Here is a 22,032-nt window from a genome sequence, read left to right on the forward strand (position 1 = left end):
ATTTTTCATTACAATATCTGTTTTAGAATGTTTCTAGGGACGACACTTGGGCTTTAAATTCTTCTGACACACCAACGGCACACCTCACTGCTGTTCTGCTGCCCTCATACATGTTCTGTACAATTCTAACATATTTCTCAGTCACACCAGACTTGTGCATACGGTACCACAGTTCCTCTCTTGGTACTCTGTCATAGGCTTTCACTAGGTCTACAAAGACACAATGTAACTCCTTCTGACCTTCTTTGTACTTTTCCACAAGCATCCTCAAGGCAAATAATGCATCTGTGGTACTCTTTCTTGGCATTAACATTACTGTTGCTCGCAGATACTTACTTCTGTCCTGAGTCTTGCCTCCACTACTCTTTCCCATAACTTAATTGTGTGGCTCATCATCTTTATTCCTCTATAGTTTCCACAGCTCTGAACATCGCCTTTGTTCTTAAAAATGGGGACTAGCACACTTTTCCGCCATTCTTCTGGCATATTCTCTACTGCTAGTATTCTATTGAATAAGTTGGTCAAAAACTCCACAGCCACCTCTCCATATTGCCTCCATACCTCCACTTGCATGTCATCAGGACCAACTGTCTTTCCATTTTTCATTCTGTTCAATGCCTTTCTAACTTCCCCCTAACTAATCATTGCCACTTCCTGGTCATTCACGCTTGCCTCTTCGACTCATTCATTGACTTCTCAAAGTACTCTTTCCATTTACTGAGCACACGACTGGCACCAGTCAACATATTTCTATCGCTATCCTTAATCACCTTGACTTGCAGCACATCCTTTCCATCTCTATTCCTCTGTCTGTCTAACCTTTAGAGATCCTTTTCTCCCTCTTTCGTATCCAACCCTGTGTACATGTTGTCGTATGCCTCTTGTATAGCCCATAATTAGTTGCTCCAATTAGTTGATCTGCGTGCGACCCCTGTGACCCTGCACACATTGACTGCCACACTAATCTGTCTATCTATCTATCTATCTATCTATCTATCTATCTATCTATCTATCTATCTATCTATCTATCTATCTATCTATCTATCTATCTATCTATCTATCTATCTATCTATCTATCTATCTATCTATCTATCTATCTATCTATCTATCTATCTATCTATCTATCTATCTATCTATCTATCTATCTATCTATCTATCTATCTAGCCTTCGCCACCTCTACTTTTGCCCTACGTCGCATCTCAATGTATTCCTTCTGCCTCTCCTCAGTCCTCTCCATGTCCCACTTCTTCACTAATCTCTTTCCTTGGATGACTTTGGGCTTCCACCACCAAGTCTCCTTCTCCCCTTTCCTACCAGAAGACACCCCAAGTACTCTCCTGCCTGCCTCTCTGAGTACTTTGGCAGTCGTATTCCAGTCTTCCGGGAGCTCTTCCTGTCCATCTAGAGCCTGACTCACCTCTTTCCGAAAGGCCACACGACATTCTTCCTTCCTCAACTTCCACCACCTGATTGTCTGCTCTACTTTTGTATTCTTAATCTTCCTACCCGCTACCAGAGTCATCCTATGCACCACCATCCTATGCTGCCGAGCTACACTTTCTCCCACGACAATCTTACAATCAGTTACCCCTTTCAGACTACATCGTCTGCACAAAATATAATCCACCTGCGTGCTCCTACCTCCACTCTTGTAGGTCACTACGTTTCTGTCTCTTCTGGAAATAAGTGTTCACCACTGCCAATTCCATCTTTTTTGCGAAGTCCACCACCATGTGACCCTTAAAGTTCCTTTGCTGAATGCCATACTTCCCATCACATCCTCATCACCCCTGTTTCCTTCGCCAACATGTCCATTGAAATCTGCACCAATCACAACTCTCTCTCTGGGATGCTCAGGACAACTTCTAGTTCCTTCCAAATTTTCTCTTTCAACTCAAGGTCACATCCTACTTGTGGGGGATACCCTCTAATCACATTATACACAATACACTCAATTTCACATTTCAGCCTCAACACTCGATCTGATACGCTTTTCACCTCCAAGACATTCTTAGCCAGCTCTTCTTTTAAAATAACCCTTACTCCATTTCTCTTCCATCTACTGAAAAGAATTTAAACCCTGCTCTTAACCTTCTAACCTTACTCCTTTTCCACTTGCTCTCTTGGATGCACAATACCTCAACCTTTCTCCTAATCATCATGTCCACTAACTCCTGAGCTTTTCCTGTCATAGTCCCAACATTCAAAGACCCTACACACAGTTGTAGGGACTGTGCATGCCTCTTCTTCTTCTGCTGACTACATAATCGACCTACATTACCTGAATTTCTACCTACGCCTTGCAAATTAACAGTGCTGGTGGCAGGCGTAGTTAGCCCGGGCCATGACCTATCCATTATGGAATTCATATGATGAACGCTCATATATGTTTGGCACGGTTTTACGCCAGATGCCCTTCCTGCTGCAACCCTCTGCATTTATCCGGGGTTGGTACCGGCCTATAGGAGGCACAGGAATTGTGCACCCCTTCGGGCTGCAGATAGACACAAAAAAAAAAGCAATCAAATAAACAAAGTCAGCACATAAGATCCACAATTCACACACTAGCCTATGTTAAAGTTAGTTATTATGTAAAAATGAACAAATACTTTAAGTTGTTTATACAGTATTGTGGGTCCTGAATCTATGAAAGCTCAACTTATGTAAATTAATAAGCTTGAAATCTATCTATCTATCTATCTATCTATCTATCTATCTATCTCTATCTATCTATCTATCTATCTATCTATCTATCTATCTATCTATCTATCTATCTATCTATCTATCTATCTATCTATCTATCTATCTATCTATCTATCTATCTATCTATCTATCTATCTATCTATCTATCTATCTATCTATCTATCTATCTTGTTGGGATTTGCAAGTTGGACCCTACGCGTGTTCACGGATCAAGGAAGACATGACCAATGATTAGACAAGTTAACAGCAAATGGATTTTTTAGAAAGGAATGTGCAATATAGACGTTTGGGTCTGAGTTAGGCATCTGCTGCACACGAGACGTGTCTTCTGACAAGATAGCCTAAGAAGAAAACACAACCGGTAACACAAGGTTTTTATATGTATGAGTCCATGGGAGAAGTGGTTGCCACCCAAGTCTCGTCTTGAGCCGGTAGTAACTTTCCGCTCCTCATCTGGTGTTGTTTGTCTCCTTCACTTGCAGGCGCAGCACGGCAACGCCAGGGCGATGAGGATGTCACAAGATGGTTTCTGTGTAAAAAAAGATCAAGGACAACCGCCACGTTGTACAACACATTCTTGTATGATTAGCAAATGGACAACGCCTTATCTGTTGATTAAATGTATAAGGTCATATTAAAGCAAATAATGAAAGTATAAGTAAAATAGTCTTTTAATAAAAAAAAAATGGGGGGGGGGGGGGGTCCTGTATGTAGCAGGGCTCCCAGACGCACAAGGAGCAATTTAGTTACCGTTACTTCTCATATAATGCACACAATTTTCCCAAAATATTTTTAAAAAGTCAATAGAGCACATTATATTTAGGCAAAAAATAAAAAAGAAAATCACATTGTATGGTCATACAGGTACATAGAGTGGTTAAAAAAAGGTATACATATACATTTCAATATGATATTTGATGTCTTATGTTACACATTTATATGTATTATGGTAATGTGTGCGCTAACCTGAAATCCCTGACCTGCTCGCCAGAGTTTCCCATTTTACGATCGTTAGCGACACATCTTTTATCGACCAAGCATAAAAAAACCGTGAGTTTGATTTAACTTAAACTAAGACAAAAAGTGTCGACTACAAGGGATCGTTATGGAGGTGCATTTAAAAGAGTCATCACTCCTGACGAAGTAGCACGTGTTCATTGGTAGAAGGGTTTTCATGATTTTTTTAAGTCAACTTTGGGGATGCACATTAAACTTCAGGACGCATTATACACGAGAAATTGCAGACTTATGTTCTTTAAGGACACTTAGACAACAGTCGACAGCTGGGATTCAAACAAGTGTAATGATCTTTTTATATCTAGATGTCTTCCTGTTCACACAAAAGTGTGAATCGAACCAGTTACGTACGTATGAAACTTTAACAAACTTACACTCCTGGCAATTACAGATTCAATATTTCTCTTTTTAGTTTCAGTGTTTTAACAGGCCATACGGAAAGTGTTTGAACATATGCTGAATATGCAGTGTGCACTAGTAGAATCGCTTGTCTTCCAAATGTTTTTTCCCACGTCAGTACTCATAATATTGCTGTATTACTGTTAATGTGAGTGAAACTCGAGAAGAGACCGGTTGAAGGGGCAGGATTTCTCAGACATAGGTAAAACCAATAAGTAGCTCTGACACGCCCTTTTGAGTTGCCTGGTGACGCAAGACTACTGGGGGCAACGTTTCGGCGAGTTCCATGTGTCCAAGGATGATTGCAAATTCATGTACTGTACGTACTACACGAATGCACACAACGCCGTACAATCCCAAGCGGAAAACTGTTGGGTTCATTTCCCCCCGCAATATTTATTTTGATAACACAAACTTTGACATTGAGGAAGAATGTAAATATCGTAAAAAAATGATGAGAAATTAGAATGTTATTGCTTACTTTTAAAACATGCATTGACTTTTATTGGAATTTTGCCCCAACCAATGTGGCCGTCACGTAGGCACGACGCTGAGCCGGTGCTCTTCAGAGCGCTTTTGACTATTGTCTTGTCTATGTATACGTGCTTCACGATATTGTGTTGTGTGGATATTTGCGTGCTATACTTGTCAATGTACGGAGAAACATAGCAAAAACAATGAAGGCGATAATTCAAAGAGTTACCAGGGCGTCTGTCACAGGTAAACAGTTCCTTTCATATGAAAAACTGCTATGGCAGTGTTTTGGATTTGTCAACCAATTCATTGGCGTCTTGATTAAAACTAGCTAGGTTAGTAATAGCACGACTTCATAGTAGGCAACTATAATTGAAAAACAAAGTGTATTAAATTTAAGTTAGGTTAGTTTGGGGTTAGGACGCAAAACGATAATACAGCTAGTGTAGACCTATTGCATCATTTGGAAACAGAATGGCTGCTTTATGCTTACTCATCCTCACACGTGGTGAATCGCTGCGCTTGAGCCACTAATCCCCCCCCCCCCCACTTTTTTTTTCCTGCAGTGGGAGAAGATCAAATAAGTTCAATTGGACGGGGATTGTGTGTTCTGCTAGGTATGTCTGTGGACGACACCCACGCAGATGCTGAGTACATGTAAGTGCACGGGGGACCCAGAATAAAAACTGATCTTGCAATGACGTACATTTTAGACGACCTTATTTTCAAACTATGTTTTTACGAACAATCCTTTCACATCAAGTGAACATTGTTTTCTGACTACGGTTAAACGTTAGAACATTGGGGGAAAATGCAGTGACGATCACAAAATGTAATATCTGAACTCTTTGAGTGTGGGCCTGTTGATCGAAGTTGTGACATGGCTAGAGATGGAGGAGGAGAAGGAACGGGACATTTAGGTTTCAGCGTTGGCTCAAGACAGGATGCCTTGAGTGTTGCGTGCCTGGGCGTAACTTTCAGATGACTGAGAGCAACTCTGGTATGAATGTGCATTCAGTTACTGCTCTTGGGAATAAAGGCTTCAGCAACAGTGTCATAATTGAGCATATCCAAGGGCACTACAATAATATTAGATAGCACAATCAAGCTCTTGCTTGTCAAATTTTTGATCTTTTCAGGTTTGCCTACCTCATAGTTGTGGGCAAGACATTTACAGTGACTATACTGTATATAGAGCTCGTGCAAGTGACGTCACCATTTACACCACGCCATATTGCTGGTCAGAGATGCTCGACATTGTGGGAGACATTGACCCGGAGGAAAATATTGACAATACCCGAGACCTGTTGTGTTGTTGGTTGTCACAACAGACGAGACACATATTCAGAGAGATCCACCAGTAATACCAGCTGAAAAGACCAGAAAATATTGATGGATTTCGGCAATTAAACATGATGGATGGTGCCCAAACAAAATACACACACACACACACACACCTGTGAAGCAATCACGTCATTTCAGGTAGGAATTATTCTTCTCAATCTCAAATTACCAAAAAATATTTATAATGCCAAATTGGCTCATTTGACAACAATGCATGTTCAAACAAAACTGTCTGTCGCAGAGGTTTACGGAGGTTAAGTGTGGCTGCAATCACTTCCATGTACGTTCCATGGAGATGACTCTGCCCTTTTTTTTTTCTCAATCATAGTTAATGAATGAGAGTTTGTGTAAAACCAGGGTTATTTATGTAAATATTTGTGTTTGTATTGAATACTAAATGAAAAGATTGATGTATTTCGGCAAAGGTTAGATAAAGTGTCGCCGAACACACTTCCGTGTTCACAAGCCGTCAAAACCATCACTATGTAGGATTTATTCCTGATGAGAACAGATCCAACAACAAAGTATTCGTATGCGTCCAGACTTTTATTCGCTTTCAAACTTTTCCGTGTAAATCTCGACGACTTACTCACCAGGTACATGTGTAGATCCATTTGTCCAAGACAAGCGTAAGTGAATTAACAGTCCCATTTGATATCGGTGCATGAGCTCTATACGTTACTGTGTGTGTGTGTGTGTGTGTGTGTGTGTGTGTGTGTGTGTGTGTGTGTGTGTGTGTGCATGCGTGCGTGCGCATATGCACTCACATTTGAAAAATGTACTGGTGTGGTCAGTCATGCTCGCAGATAAAGTTGTGGGTGTGATTAGGGATGGAATCTCAAGATCTGAAAATAATTTACTGGATTAATATAACTAAATAAAATAAACAAATACATAACTAAAATAGAAAACCAAGATTTCAAACTCAGAAATGCTAATTTCCAATTTCAACTATTAGTAGAACATGATATAAAACGGTATTTAGAATTTTTCATCAATAAAAATTCTTGATCTGACAAACTATCTGAAGAAAAGTTAAATCCACTGGCCTGTCATGGAATAAAGATGAATGGTCTATACCCGCGATGTTTTGAAAATGCTGAAAGTTTAGTTCAACATAATCGTTGTTAGTGGCAACAAGTTAGCGATACATTGTAACAAACATTCCTGTCGGCAATCGTGATGTATTGTGGTGGTGGTGGGGGGACATGCATCACGGGACTGGCGTAAATAGGAGGCCGGCTTGCTAAAGCGCGCCTTTATGTGTGTGTGCTCGACGTATTGGCCACACCTGAATCAAGCGACGAGGTGGATGATAGTCTTTTGGGGGGGGGGGGGCGCATGCTGACACACTGCCTCGTGATCGACGCATTGAGCACCCCTGGTGTAACTGAATTTCCTTTGACATGGCTCATTATGTTGATGACTTTCGACGTAAATGCCCTCGCACTACGTGAAGCAGCTCTGAACACGCGCTTTCTGCCTAACTACCGTAGATGCTCAGTACGGTTAACTTGCATTTCATGTTTCCGGGTGAATACTGGTTGTTTTAGTTAACGTTTCTGAAATAAACACGTAAATTAATGTCAAGACTACACAAAATAAGCGACATCTTTCAATATCTATTTTTTTCTACTCGTAACAAATTTTACGCGCGTGATTTTACTTTTATTTGTACTGTGCAGATTTGCGAGCACGGAGGCGCGCGAGCGAGGTCGTGCTCGTCAAATGTGACTGACTGTGTGTGTGTGTGTGGTGTGTGTGTGTGTGTGTGTGTGCGTGTGTGCGTGTGTATGGATGTATGTATATATGTGTGTGTGTATATATATATATATATATATATAAATATATATATATATATATATATATGTGTATGACATCCTCTTCAATGAGATTTATGTAATGAAAGTGACCAAAATTTTATTAATGAAAATCTGAAACTTTTACAAAAAGTGTGAAAAACATAAAACAAATACAAATTTATTATTAGGGAATGGAAAGAAAACAAATTTACAATTAATGTTCTGTAAGTGCGCATGTTTGGCAATGTTCCCACCTAAATCATTCAATTCAAACTTATTTTTTACCACTAGAACTATTACGACTACTATTTCCACTTGACTGCATCGAAGGTATTTCACTCTTGAAATCAGGTGGCAACATATTTTCCGTGGATGTCTCCACTGGTCCAGTGGTGTCCTTTCAAGCTTGGTAGATATTTTATTGACCAGATAAGATTTGGTTGTGGCCCCCAGAATTTGTTACACTTTTCTTCTTGCCTGCAGTGTACGAAAGATCTTGAACCTGCGTTTGTTTGAGGATGAGAATGGTCGGCCATGGAGCAAAAGTGTCATGGATCGGGACTATGAGGTGCTGTGTGTGAGCCAGTTCACACTTCAGTGTGTACTGAAGGGTAACAAGCCGGACTACCACATGGCTATGCCTGCGGAGTTGTCCCAACCTTTCTATGCCAGCATCCTGGAGAACATGAGGAGTGCGTACAAGCCTGGGCTGGTTAAAGGTGGGTGAGCTAGTAACACTTTCATATGGTATGTTCTGATGCAGTTTCACAGTACATAATATTTGACAAAAGAGTATTCATCAAGTGCACTCTGTGAACTAGAAATTAGTGACAGCCAATGCGCTATATGTGAAGCTTTTTTAAAAAAAATAAATTTTCATTTTTTTGACTGGAGGGTGGCCTGACTGCAAAAAAAACAAAACACCAAGAGTAAATAAAGAGGCAAATCACAGCTGTCTCACTCTTTGCAGTTTGCACCCACGACCTATGGTGAACCAGAAGAACGGAGGCTTATTTTTGTTAAAAATTCACTATATTGATGGGAATTTTTAAATGTCAGTGCTTGCAGCCTTTTATGTCTGGTTCCATTGAGTCGCACTTCATGCTTGCACTCTTTAATTGCATATTTATTCAGTTAGCCTTTTGTAAATATGAAATTGGTACGTGAATTTGATTTTTTTTTTTTTTTTTTTAATCGATCATTCTCATTTTAAATTACATTTTGCACTGAAAGCTGTTTACCCTATTGGCTCAAAAGTAGTACAGTAAAAATAAAGACATTTCTCATATGAGGAACAATCACAATTAATAATCGTGATGCAATATGGATCAAAATAACCAGGTTTAGCATTTTGGTCATAATAGTTCACCCCTGCAAACTACTGTTTCTACTTGTTTCCCAGAGTTACTAGACAGTCAGCAATTTAACACACCATCATTTTACATTGTGTGTACGGTAAGTTATTTCCCAACCGTAATACAGGGCCAAATTTTTCAGGGTTGAATTACACTGGTCAGCAAGAGGTTCGTGGGAGAATTTTTTCTTGATTAAAATACAGCCTGCCGAAGTGAATTGTGGAAATTGTAGTTCCACTTGCCACTTCTAAAATTCACCCACAGGTGTTGGCCGGTATCAATATCAAGGGCTGCTTGTATGTAAAACACTTCCAGGCCATAAATGTCAAACATCTATATTTGCGTTTTCCTTACAGCCTATCCTCACTAGTTATTCATTTATAAATTAATTAATTCACTTGGTCATGGGTCTTCCCACAGTAGAAACAGCCAAGAATGGCAGAGGGCAAAACATTTCCTCTGTCTTTACTCTGAAGAACATTCATTCCTTGTGTGGCACTGTGCACCCCAACGCTATTAATTAAGAACCTAGTTTAGAATTTGCATAAAACAGGCTCCAAAAAAACCTAGTAACTTGGATCAATACTGAGTTGTCTCGCAAGTTCAAGCTGTTTTGGGTACTGGAAATGGGTTTGTTAAGCCCTTTAATGGTGAGACTAAACTGGGTTTCACCACCAAGTAGCAGGTGGAGAGAACATCTTGACTTTGCTGGGTAGGAAGGAGTGAGGACATCTAATTGGCCTCGGAGAAGAAATGGGATATGTAGCATTCTTTTAGCATCCTTCGTGTGCATGTAGTTTTGTGAATCTCTCTCTGACCCACTGGAAAAACATTTAGGTTATCGTCACACTCAATAGCTCACTTGATTCCAATTTGTCCCAAAACACCTGTGGGCTCCACTTAATCATACAGGACACTTTGCGCTATCTTCCTGGTATCTTGAAATGTAATGTCCCTAAAAGATGTCCAATTTAGACTTCAACCAAATTGTTACTGAAAAATGTGCACAAAAGTTTACAGACTTGTGCGTATGATTGTTTGTGACGTCAAATGTGTCATCAGGGCACCACAATAGGCCTAATTTCTACCAGCATCAAATTGTGTGTTTTTATGTATTTTATTTGGCTTTTCTTTCTTTCTTTTTGGGGCACACTATTCCAAAGGAGAGGTTCAACGGGAGGGTATATTTTGAGAAGTTGTATTTTGTCAATGTGGTACATTGATAAAATGTAACCACATTTAGAAGTGATAATTGACATTTTGAAAGATATTCTGACTTAATATTTGTGGTGCACATACAGCGAAGAAAATAAGTATTTGAACACCCTGCTATATTGCAAGTTCTCCCACTTAGAAATCATGGAGGGGTCTGAAATTTTCATTGTAGGTGCACGTCCAATGTGAGAGAGATAAACTAAAAAGAAAAATCCAGATATCACAATGCATGATTTATTTATTTTTTTCTTTTTTACGAATAACAATTTAGTTGTGATACAGCCACAAATAAGTATTTGAACACTTGAGAAAACCACTGTTACTATTTGGTACAGTAGCCTTTTTTTGCAACTACAGAGGTCAAACATTTCCCGTAGTTTTTCACCATGTTTGCACATAGTGCAGGAGGGATTTTGGCCCACTCCTCCACACATACCTTCTCTAGATCAGACAGGTTTCTGGGCTGTCGCTGAGTAAGACGGAGTTTCAGCTCCCTCCAAAGATTTTCTCTTGGGTTTAGGTCTGGAGACTGGCTAGGCCACACCAGAACCTTGATATGCTTCTGACAGAGCCACTCCTTGGTTTTCCTGGCTGTGTGCTTCATTGTCATGTTGAAAGACCCAGCCACGACCCATCTTCAATGCTCTGACTGAGGGTAAGAGATTGTTCCCCAAAATCTCACAATACATGGCTGTGGTCATCCTCTCCTTAAAACAGTGCAGTCGTCCTGTCCCATGTGCAGAAAAACACCCCCAAAGCATGATGCTACCACCCCCATGGTTCACATTAGAGATGGTGTTCTTGGGATGGAACTCATCATTCGTCTTCCTCCAAACACAGTTCGTGGAATTATGAGCAAAAACTTCCATTTTTGTCTCATCTGACCACAAAACCTTCTCCCATGACTCCTTTGTCATTGGCAAACTTAAGACAGGCCTTGACATGTGCTGGTTTAAGCAGGGGAACCTTCCGTACCATGCCAGAAGATGATGAGTCTGCCGACAGAGACGAGATTGGTAAATTGTCAAAGTGGTGTTCTACAAACACTGAACACCACAAAGACAAAGGAAATCATCCTGGACCCCCGGAAGTGCGGCGTCGACCCAGTCCCACTGTTCATCAATGGGGAGTGTGTGGAGAGGGTTCATGACTTCAAATTTCTGGGAGTCTACATCACGGACAAACTCACTTGGACTGTAAGTACCGCTGTGGTGGTGAAAAAGGCCCAGCAGCGACTCCACTCGCTGAGAGTGCTTGGGAAGAACAACTTAGAAGCTAAACTGCTGCAGGCCTTCTACAGAACCACCGTGGAGAGCATCCTCTCTTACTGCATCATAGCCTGGTATGCTGGATGCACAGCAGCGGACAGGAAAGCTCTGCAAAGATTGGTCAACAGTGCCCAGAAGATCACTGGCTGCTCTCCTCCCGAGAGAACATTACCAACTCCCGCTATCACAGCAGAGCCACTAATATTGTAAAGGTCTCTTCACATCTTGGCCATTACCTGTTTAACCTTTTGCCCTCTGGCAGGTGGTACAGGTCCCACAAAACACAGACAACCAGATTCAATGACAGCTTTTTCCCCAGAGCCATCAACTCCTTGAACTCAAACCACTGAAATAACAGTACTGTAATGGAATATTATGCAACAGCACTTTTGTGCATTTATTTATTCATTTATTTTAGCAATAAGTGTGCCTTGATGTTTTATCTGTTTCTCATCTAAGATTTTCTTTGATTTTTATTCTATTTTACTGCACCTTGTAGAGAAGCACTCATTTCGTTGTATGCACCGCATATAATGGCATGAGAGGCGTTTGATTTGATTTTGATTTGATGCATGATTTCAAACCATGACATCTTAGTGCATTATCAACCTTGGAAACGGTGGTCCCAGCTCTTTTCAGGTCATTGACCAAGTCCTGTCGTTTTTTCCTGGGCTGATTCCTCACCTTTCTAAGGATCATTGAGACCCCACGAGGTGATATCTTGCATGGGGCTCCACTCTGATTGAGATTGACCGTCATGTTTAGCGTCTTCCATTTTCTAATGATTGCTCCAACACCTTTTTTCACCAAGCTGCTTGACAGTTTCTCCATAGCCCTTTCCAGCCGTGTGGAGTTGTACAATTTTGTCTCTGGTGTCTTTGGACAGCTCTTTGGTCTTGGTCATGTAACAAGTTTGAGTCTTACTGATTTTATGGGGTGGACAGGTGTCTTTATGCGGCTAATGACCTCACACAGGTGCATCTGATTCAGGATAATACATGGAGTGGATTTGGACTTTTAAAGGCGGAGTAAGAGGTCTTTGAGGGTCAGAATTCTAGCTGATAGACAAGTGTTCAAATACTTATTTGAAGCTGTACCACACAAATAAATCGTTAAAAAACAATACATTGTGATTTTTGGATTTTTCTTTTTAGATTATCTCTTCCACAGTGGACATGCACCTATGATGAAAATTTCAGACCCCTCTATGATTTGTAAGTGGGAGAACTTGCAAAATAGCAGGGTGTTCAAATACTTTTTCTTCACTGTATAGACTGCTTAGGCAAACTCTTAGACTGTTATGTGACAGTAGAGTCTCTGGTAGGATGAAGGGCAAAGTTTATCAAACAGTGGTGTTCGAGTTAGAGACGGTGGCACTGAAAAGACAACAGGAGGAGAGCTGGAGGTAGGAGAAATGAAGATGTTGAGGTTCTCGCTAGGGGTGGGTGAGCAGGTTGGATAGGGTTAGAAATGAGCTCATGAGAGGCACAGCCAAAGTTGGATATTTTGGAGACAAGGTTTGAGAAAGCAGACTTGAATGGTTTGGACATGTCCAAAGGCGAGAGAGTGAGTATATTGGCAGAAGGGTGCTGAGGATGGAGCTGCATTGAAAAAGAGCAAGAGGAAGACCATGGTTGTTTGCAGCTGTATAACACAAATCGTTAAAAAAAATCATACATTGTGATTTTTGGATTTTTCTTTTTAGATTATCTCTTCCACAGTGGACATGCACCTATGATGAAAATTTCAGACCCCTCTATGATTTGTAAGTGGGAGAACTTGCAAAATAGCAGGGTGTTCAAATACTTTTTCTTCACTGTATAGACTGCTTAGGCAAACTCTTAGACTGTTATGTGACAGTAGAGTCTCTGGTAGGATGAAGGGCAAAGTTTATCAAACAGTGGTGTTCGAGTTAGAGACGGTGGCACTGAAAAGACAACAGGAGGAGAGCTGGAGGTAGGAGAAATGAAGATGTTGAGGTTCTCGCTAGGGGTGGGTGAGCAGGTTGGATAGGGTTAGAAATGAGCTCATGAGAGGCACAGCCAAAGTTGGATATTTTGGAGACAAGGTTTGAGAAAGCAGACTTGAATGGTTTGGACATGTCCAAAGGCGAGAGAGTGAGTATATTGGCAGAAGGGTGCTGAGGATGGAGCTGCATTGAAAAAGAGCAAGAGGAAGACCATGGTTGTTTGCAGCTGTATAACACAAATCGTTAAAAAAAATCATACATTGTGATTTTTGGATTTTTCTTTTTAGATTCTCTATCACAGTAGACATGGACCTACGATGAGTATTTCAGACCCCTCCGTGATTTCTAAGTGGGAGACCTTGCCATATAGCAGGGTTTTCAAATACTTTACTTCACTGTAATGGTTTGTCCCAGTGGTGTTATCAGCTGCAGAACACTGATGAAGGCTCTGTTGAGTGATGCTTACCTGCAATTTTTTTCCACACACAAATGAGCAATCTTGGAGGGAAATTTAAAAGTTAGCTAACTAAAATGTTGATAGGCATCTTGGAAGGGATTATGCTCAAACAATAGCATTCTCCTTGCATACAGTTGTTTCTCCCATATTGTCATAGATTTAAAATCGCTCGTGGTAATCTTCAAAATGCAAATTGTTGTACTAACATTTTCTTTATTGTTTTAGAGGACACCAGCATACATGCTAACTTACTTCCTTTGTTTTTTTAGATGGAAAGTTTGGGGCCTTAATGCAGGTACACATTCAAAATGATGGCCCTGTAACCATTGAGCTGACATCACCTTCTGTTACTTCAGATCCCCGACAGGTACTGAATATTTTAAAATCCATATTTCCTTTTGGTTTTTTTTGTTGTTGGTTTTTTTTTTTTGGGTGGGTCGGTGACAAAACACCTGACGAAGCTGCAGTTCAGTTATGTGTGACTAAAAAGTCAGTTCATGCTCATCATTAGCTTCATACCTGTTTAAACCACTAGGTGGTACTAGATTGGTGTTTTTCGTGTGTATGGGTTTGTGCTTGTTCATGTCCAGCCAAAGCTGTTGTTGCATGGTAATAAGCAAAGCCCTGAGCAACAATTGCAGCAGTTGTGTGAACTTGCTCGGGGCAATTTATAGTCTCCAACAAATGCATGTTTTAGGGATGTGGGAAGAAACCGGAGTGCCCGGAGAAAACCTACGCAGGCACGGGGAGAACATGTAAACTCCACACAGGCGGGCCGGGATTGAAGTCGGGTCCTCAGAACTGTGAGGCCAATGCTTTACAGCTGCCTGACCGTGCCGCCACATTGAAAACAATGAAATGGCAATACATTTACATTTCCTTGTGTTCTTTAAATTCATCCATCATATCATGTCATATATTACACCTGAGATCATATCATATTCTGGTCACTATTATAGACTCCACCACAAGAATGTCCCTACTACCCTTGGATCAAATTTTTCAAAACTTTGATTTTGACTATCATAGTTATGCAGATGACTGTTGTATTTCGCAGTGTCTTCAGATGAAAAAAATTCAATTGAGGTGTTGTGCCATTGTCTAACGCAGATACAATAAATAGGTGGAAGAGCCAAAAATTTCTTCAACTAAACCACAACAAAACTGAGAATTGTTTTTGGCAATAAAGAAAAGAGAATTACTGTTGGTAAACACCCGAACTATCTATCTTTAAAAGTCCGAAAACTTGGTGTTCTGATTGATTCTGATCTGACTTTCAACATTCATATCAAATCAATCACAAAAACTGCCTTCTACCATCTGAAGAACATATCTCGAGTGAATGTTTGTATGTGTCAAGCTGACAAGCTGTAACGGTCTTCTGCCTGGACTCCCCCAGAGAGTATTAAACAGCTGCAGGTCATTCAGAATGCTGCAGCTCGCGTTCTGACCAGAACAAAGTGGTCACAGCATATTACTCCAATTCCAGTCCTTACACTGGCCTCCAGTCAGCTTCAGAATGGAATTTAAAATCCTGCTACTGGTCTATAAATTACAAAATGGCTTAGGTCTTGATTACATGAAAGACATGCTTATGGAATACAAACCCAGTAGAGCTCTGAGATAGACAGACTCTGGTCAAATAGTGAACTGCAGACGCAAGGCAAACATGTTGAAGCAGCATAAAGCTATTATGGATACAAATGGAATAAGTTGCTAACAGAGGTGAGGTCAGCCCTAAGTGTGAATGTTTTTAAATCCAAGTTGAAAACTCTTCTTTCTTGACATCCTTTTTGGAGTATTTCCACTTTTCAACAATATTACTTGCTCTGTTTGCGGTTTTACTTCTTTTTTTTTTTTTTATTTTACATATATATTTTGACATTTTCATTGTTTCCCCTCCCCCTTTTAAATGTTTTATTTCTCTGTATTCAAATCTTTTTAATCATGCAAAGCACATTGAGTTACCTTGTGTATGAAATGTACTATGTAAATAAATTTGCCTTGCTTTGTTGCTGTGCCCAGTTGACTTTGGCTGCTCTCCCCATAGTGAAGTCAGCTTTCTGGCACAAAAAAAGGGATGTTAATAAGTCCTCAGAATTTGAAGCTTGTCAGTTGTGATGTTTAGCTATAGTCAATAAGAAACTGAAGCCAAGGCTCAACATTAGGGAGAAATGCCCAGCCAACAGGACAGGTTTGACAGAGAGTGACCAATGACCAACATAGTTTGTGCCTTTCTTTCCATGTAATCTGTGATTTTGTATGTCAAACAGCCATCCCACAAGTAAAAATGCAGTTTTTATGATACTGAGCAGAAGGACAGGTGGGGAGACTGTAATGTTGCACGCACGTGTGTGTATAAATGACTATTGAGCACAGTTAGCATTATAAGTATTATTGTATGTATATTAAGGTGTTTAAAAGTTGTTAAAAACAGATTTTATCATATTTAATTTATTTTAATATTTTAAAAATTTAAATTATTCTATTTACTTATTCTATCTAGATGTGTATTAAACCTCTTTTTGAAATCGACTTCTTGCTCCAGTCATTCACATACCAGGAGAAATTAATCAAACAAGCAAAACATCGTTCTTGTGAAAATATCCTCCCTAGAGATATTGTCAATACTTGGAGGATATTTTGAACTGGCAACTCCAATCAATAGGAAATACTGTAGTTGTCGAAATGGGAAACTATTTCAAAACGGGAAACAATTGCTGGAATGGGTAACTCATTTCAAATGTTATTATAATGGGGAAGGGGGATATTTCACAGGTGTTATGATGAACAGGTAAGAATTCCACAAAAAGAATGGTGGTGAATCTTGGTGCTATTCTAATTTGAATTGATTACCTGACAATCTCTGGTACAGGCCATGCTAGCATATTATGACTGTAATTATAATTGAGAAGTATTAGTTGTTTTTAATTTTTTTTGTAATGTCTATGAATCGTCTCATTCAAGTCATTTATAGCTTTTAAATAAGATTTTTGAACATGAACATGAATTAAATCTTTTTCTTGGGGTGGGGCTGATTAGATGAAACAACCATGTAATATTCCAGTTTTCTGACAGTAATTCTGGTTTCATGTAGAATGTTAATGCAGTCAAACAGAAATAACTTAAAATAAAAGTCTCTTTCAATAATCTAAGATGCAATAGTTTCCCGGCCTTTTTCACTTAACGGGTAGCATTATTGGTTTGAGTTTTGAGAAGAGCAAATGGGGATAGCTTTGATTAGGGGTATACGTGTGCAAACTGCAAGGCGTCGCAGTCAGAGCTGTGCACACACTCATAACAATGCTCTCTGTCACAAAAATGCCCTCCATTGTTGTGATCTTTCCACAATCAAGAATAGCTTAGGAGGAGAAAGAAATAGAAATAAAGCTGTCCTGTACTCTCAAAGATAGCCCTGATGAATACTGTTGTAAGCAATTATTGTCTGCAGTTTATAAATATCCACATGCACTCTGTGGGTCATTTTCATATAATTTGACAAATGACGGAAAAGATTACTCCACCCCCTCAAAAAAAATCGAATACGACTTTTTTTATTCATCCCGCATTGATTGGTTTATTTATTTTTTTTACATGACTAAATATCTGCCCTGCGGAAACAGCCACACTTCAAGTAACATTTTTGGATAACAGTAAGGACATAAAGATAATTTGAAAAAATCCTTCAAGTTACACAATTTTCAAACTCAATTCCAATGAAGTTGTAATGCTGTTATATAAAAACAATACAATGATTATGACGATCAATTATGTTCAACCTATATTGAATTCAATGCACTAAAAAGACAATATATCTGTTTTTTAACAAATCATTAACATAGAATTTTGTGGCTGAAGTATCCCCCCCCCCAAAAAAAAAAAACAGCTGCAGGTGGCAAAAAAAAAAAGCCTGACAAAGTAGAGTTGTTTGGACCATTCCACAGGTGAACAGATTAATTGGAAACAGGTGAGTGTCATGATTTGGTATAAAAGGAGCATCCGTGAAAATTTGGTAAAATGAAGATTTTACATCTTGCACGACTTTTATAGGAATAGTTCCAATAAACAGAAATGTCTATTTCTTTGTTCTTGTTGCTTTGTTGTTGTTTGTTTTGAATGTCTGACTGGCGGAAAAAAATTCCTTGTGCATTTTTACACATTTGACCAATAAAGCTGATTCTGATTCTGAACTCACATGCAAACATGGGTCGATGTTCACCTCTATAATCTGGAGAAGTCACTGCATGTAAGCGGCAAGGCTGAAAGACAACATTAAAATTCCATAACCTTCAATCCCTCAGGTGTCACTGCGTCAAAAACTGACGTCAATGTGGGAAGGATGTCACCGCATGGGCTCAGTAAGACTTCAGAAAGCTAATGTCAGTAAATACCATTTGGCGCTACATCCCTAAGTGCAACTACAAATTCGACTATGTAATGCAAAAGCCATTTATCAAGGACACCCAGCAATGCTGCCGGCTTCTCTGAGCCCAAGCTCATCTTAGGTGGACAGATGCAAAGTGAAAAAGTGTTCTCTGGTCTGACCAGTCCACATTTTAAATTGTTTTTGTAAATTGTGGACGTCGTGTCCTCTGGACCAAAGAGTAAAAGAACTATCTTGACTGTTATAGACGCAAAGTTCAAAAGCAAGCATTTGTGATGGTATGGTGTTGTGTTAGTGCCAATGGCATGGAGAATGTACACATCTGTGAAGGCACCATTGTGCTCAAATGTACATACACGTTTTGTAGAATCATATGCTGCCATCCAATGAAAGTCTTTTTCATGGACGCCCTTTCTTATTTCAGCAAGACATTGCCAAACCACATTCTGCATGTGTTAAAACGGTGTGGCTTTGTTGTAAAAGAGTGCGGGTACCAGACTGGCCTGGCTGCAGTCTGGATCTATGTCCCATTGACATTTGTGGTGCATTAAGAACCGAAAATATGACACGGGAGACACTGCACTGTTGAACAGCTAAAGCTGTACATCAAGCAAGAATGGGAAAGAATACCATCTACAAAGCTTCACCAGTTAGCATCCTCAGTTCCCAGACATTTATTGAATGTTGTCAAAAGAAAAGGTGATGTAAGACAGTGGTAAACATGACCCTGTCACAGCTTTTTCATAACATGTTCAAACCATAAAAATTCCAAGTTAATGATTATTTGCAGGTTTATCAATTTGAACATTCAATTCCTTGTCTTTGTGGTGTATTCCATCAAATATAGGTTGAGCATAATTAGAAAATTATTTTACTGTATTCTCTTTTTATGTTTAACACAATATCCCAACTTTATTGCACTTGGGAATGTACATGCAATGCCCTTCAAACTATGTCGATATAGAAGTGCTTAAATGATCATAACTACAATAATTCAATACTAATGGATAAAATGAATCATCTATGAAATTTCGTGGCCCGTGTCCTTACCGTGATTGATAAAATTATATATAAAATTGACCTCCCTCCACTATTACAGGTGTTATTGGTTCATTTAGAATAATAATTGTCGGTGCTTGACACAGCTAGCAAGATTTGAATGTAGCTTGACTTCACGCCTCCCTCCCCCATTGCGTTAATAACTAAAGCCACACTGTTTTGTCTCAAACTTGGCAAGTAATTGTTTAATACTTTGAAAACACATTTTTATACCACTAATACATTTTTAATGTCTGGCCTCCGCTTCTTTTCTGTCTTACTGGACTGAAAACTTTATGATTTTTTTTTTTCCTTTTTGTGAGAAAAACGAGTGGAACATACTTTAATTGTAGCTCTTACAGTAAAGGTTTTCAAACACTTTGGTTTAAACTTTCGAAAGACTTGAATCTTTAAAACAGAACTTTATTTCTTGCTGTATCTTCTGTAGTGCTCTTTGGCTAGCCCTGTTGGGTGAGGTCAAACTCAAGTTCTTTCTTGCCCTCTTAGATTTTAACTGTCGGTAATATTTTGACAGATTCTGCAGTTAGTCTTTAGAATCCCACATGGTAGTGGTACTGAGAAAACCTTGGCTTTGGAAAACTGCTCAAAAATCCTTTGGAAGATTTAGTTTTTTAATTTTACTGCCAGTTTAAAAAAACCTGTGGAATATAACTTAAAAGATTAATCAACTAAGCACGTTTATTTTTCTCATTTTTTTTGTTTTCCCTCAGTCGTCCAAACAGGAGAAGCAGCAGCCAAGGAAAGAAAAGGCACGATCCAAGGGACCCTCAGATTCAAGTAAGGAGAAGAGTGCCCTACGTTCCCGACAGGACACTAATCCCAGTAGTGGGGCAGAGGGTGACGTGTCTTCAGAAAGAGAGCCCTAGATCTCCAGACTGAGCAAGGATACATATCAATGTATAGTTTAGTCCCAAAGAAGGAAAATGGCAAGGTCTTTTTAGTGTTTTTTTGCCTTTATCAATCAAGTATGTGTTTAATTGCAACTTCTGGCAGCTAATATTGTTAGTTGTTGTACACATGGGAATGTGAAACATTTTCTTTGTTTGCTTCAGATTCTCAAATTCAAAATCCTGTACTGAAGTACAATTTCCATCAGACAGCAACAATCTCATGTCATGCTATACTTTAAGATTGTTATCCACTTATTATTTTACAATAAAGCACCCAACAGACAATTTATTACAGCAGATGTGAGTCAAAAAGTCTTTTCCCCATAAGGTGCACTTGTAAATTCTGGGATTTCACAAATGATAGTCCTTTATTCATGCTGTAACCTGTTAAGCCTGTTTGTGAAGTGAATAATTGGTCATACATGAAACCAAAAAAAAAGGCCACACATTACCTAGGATTATGAGTTCAGTATTCACAATGCAATGAAAACATTTTTGGCTTGCTATCAAAAAATTTTTTGCTTACTTTTTTCACTTTAATCTTTGAGTGTGAAATGTAAATAGACAGCTAATCCAATTAAACTAGAAAATAGCTACTATTAAATGGTGATTTCATTTACTCATTTGATTTCATAAGGAAAACTATTCACTTAAATGATATAAAGTGACCTGGGCCTGTGTGGAAAAAGTAAACCATCCATCCCTTAGCCGGTTAGCCTAACAAGGGTCGCGGGAGTGCCGAAGCCTATCTCAGCTGTCAATGGGCAGGAGGCAGGGTACACCCTGAACTGGTTGCCAGCCAATCAGAGGGCACATGGAGACAGGCCACAATCACAATAACATCTATGGGCAATTTAGAGTGAGTGTCCAATTAATGTTGCATGTTTTTGGCATATCGGAGGAAACTGGAGTGCCCAAGGAAATCCCATGCAGGCACAGAGAGAACATGCCAACTGTACACAGGCAGGGCCGGGAATTGGACTTCGGTCCTCAGAAATGTGAGGCCAACACTCTACAGCTGCATCACCATGCTGCCAGAAAAAGTTATGCCGTCTTTAAACCTAATAACTGGTTGGGCTACCCTCAGCATCAATCACTGAAATCGAAGTGTTTCTCCCACTCGTAATGAGTAAAAGCAACAATGGAGGGTTTTCTTTTTAAGATCATGCCAAACCATTTCAATCAGATTCAATCAGACTTTGACAAGGCCGGTACAACCCCCCATCCCCCCACAGGCCAATTAGTGTTGAATATTTTTTTTCCCTTAAGTAGCATCACAATTTAAAAACTGCATTTTATGTTTACTTGGGTTTAATTTTTTTTAAACATTTTTAACAAAGTGGGTAAACTGCAAAAGTATTTGAGCAGAGGGCTGGTACGGTGTCGGTCTGCACATCAAGTTACGACAGGTTACCATTGGGTCTATAAATATTGGGACAGACAATTCCTTATTATTTTTCTTATTTTTGCTCAAAACACAACCAGAATAAATTTGAAATGCAGCTTTATCTTTTTATCTTATCATTTGCGGCTTTTTACACCCAAATCAGGTGAACAGTATGGGAATTACAACAGTATATATTTCTGCCTCTGATTTTTTTTTTAAGGGAACAAAAGTAAATGGGAAACATTAACACTCGGGAATGAAAATATTTATTATTAATTACTTTGATGCAAGTCTAATTCAGTTACAGC

The 22,032-nt window shown here is 39.4% G+C and overlaps 1 protein-coding gene across 1 annotated transcript; it reads left to right on the forward strand.

The window, feature by feature from the left end:
* The first annotated feature begins 4,681 nt into the window (after positions 1 to 4,681).
* Positions 4,682 to 20,626, forward strand: dtd1 (D-aminoacyl-tRNA deacylase 1). Its single transcript, XM_061829580.1, has 5 exons — positions 4,682 to 4,840; positions 5,161 to 5,251; positions 8,224 to 8,459; positions 14,274 to 14,371; positions 20,158 to 20,626. The coding sequence occupies exons 1-5, from the start codon at positions 4,798 to 4,800 to the stop codon at positions 20,311 to 20,313; spliced, it is 624 nt and encodes a 207-aa protein (XP_061685564.1). The 5' UTR covers positions 4,682 to 4,797; the 3' UTR covers positions 20,314 to 20,626.
* The last annotated feature ends 1,406 nt before the right edge of the window (positions 20,627 to 22,032 follow it).

The sequence above is a fragment of the Syngnathoides biaculeatus genome, chromosome 9, assembly GCF_019802595.1.
Source record: "Syngnathoides biaculeatus isolate LvHL_M chromosome 9, ASM1980259v1, whole genome shotgun sequence".
In the NCBI taxonomy this organism is placed as follows: Eukaryota; Metazoa; Chordata; class Actinopteri; order Syngnathiformes; family Syngnathidae; genus Syngnathoides; species Syngnathoides biaculeatus.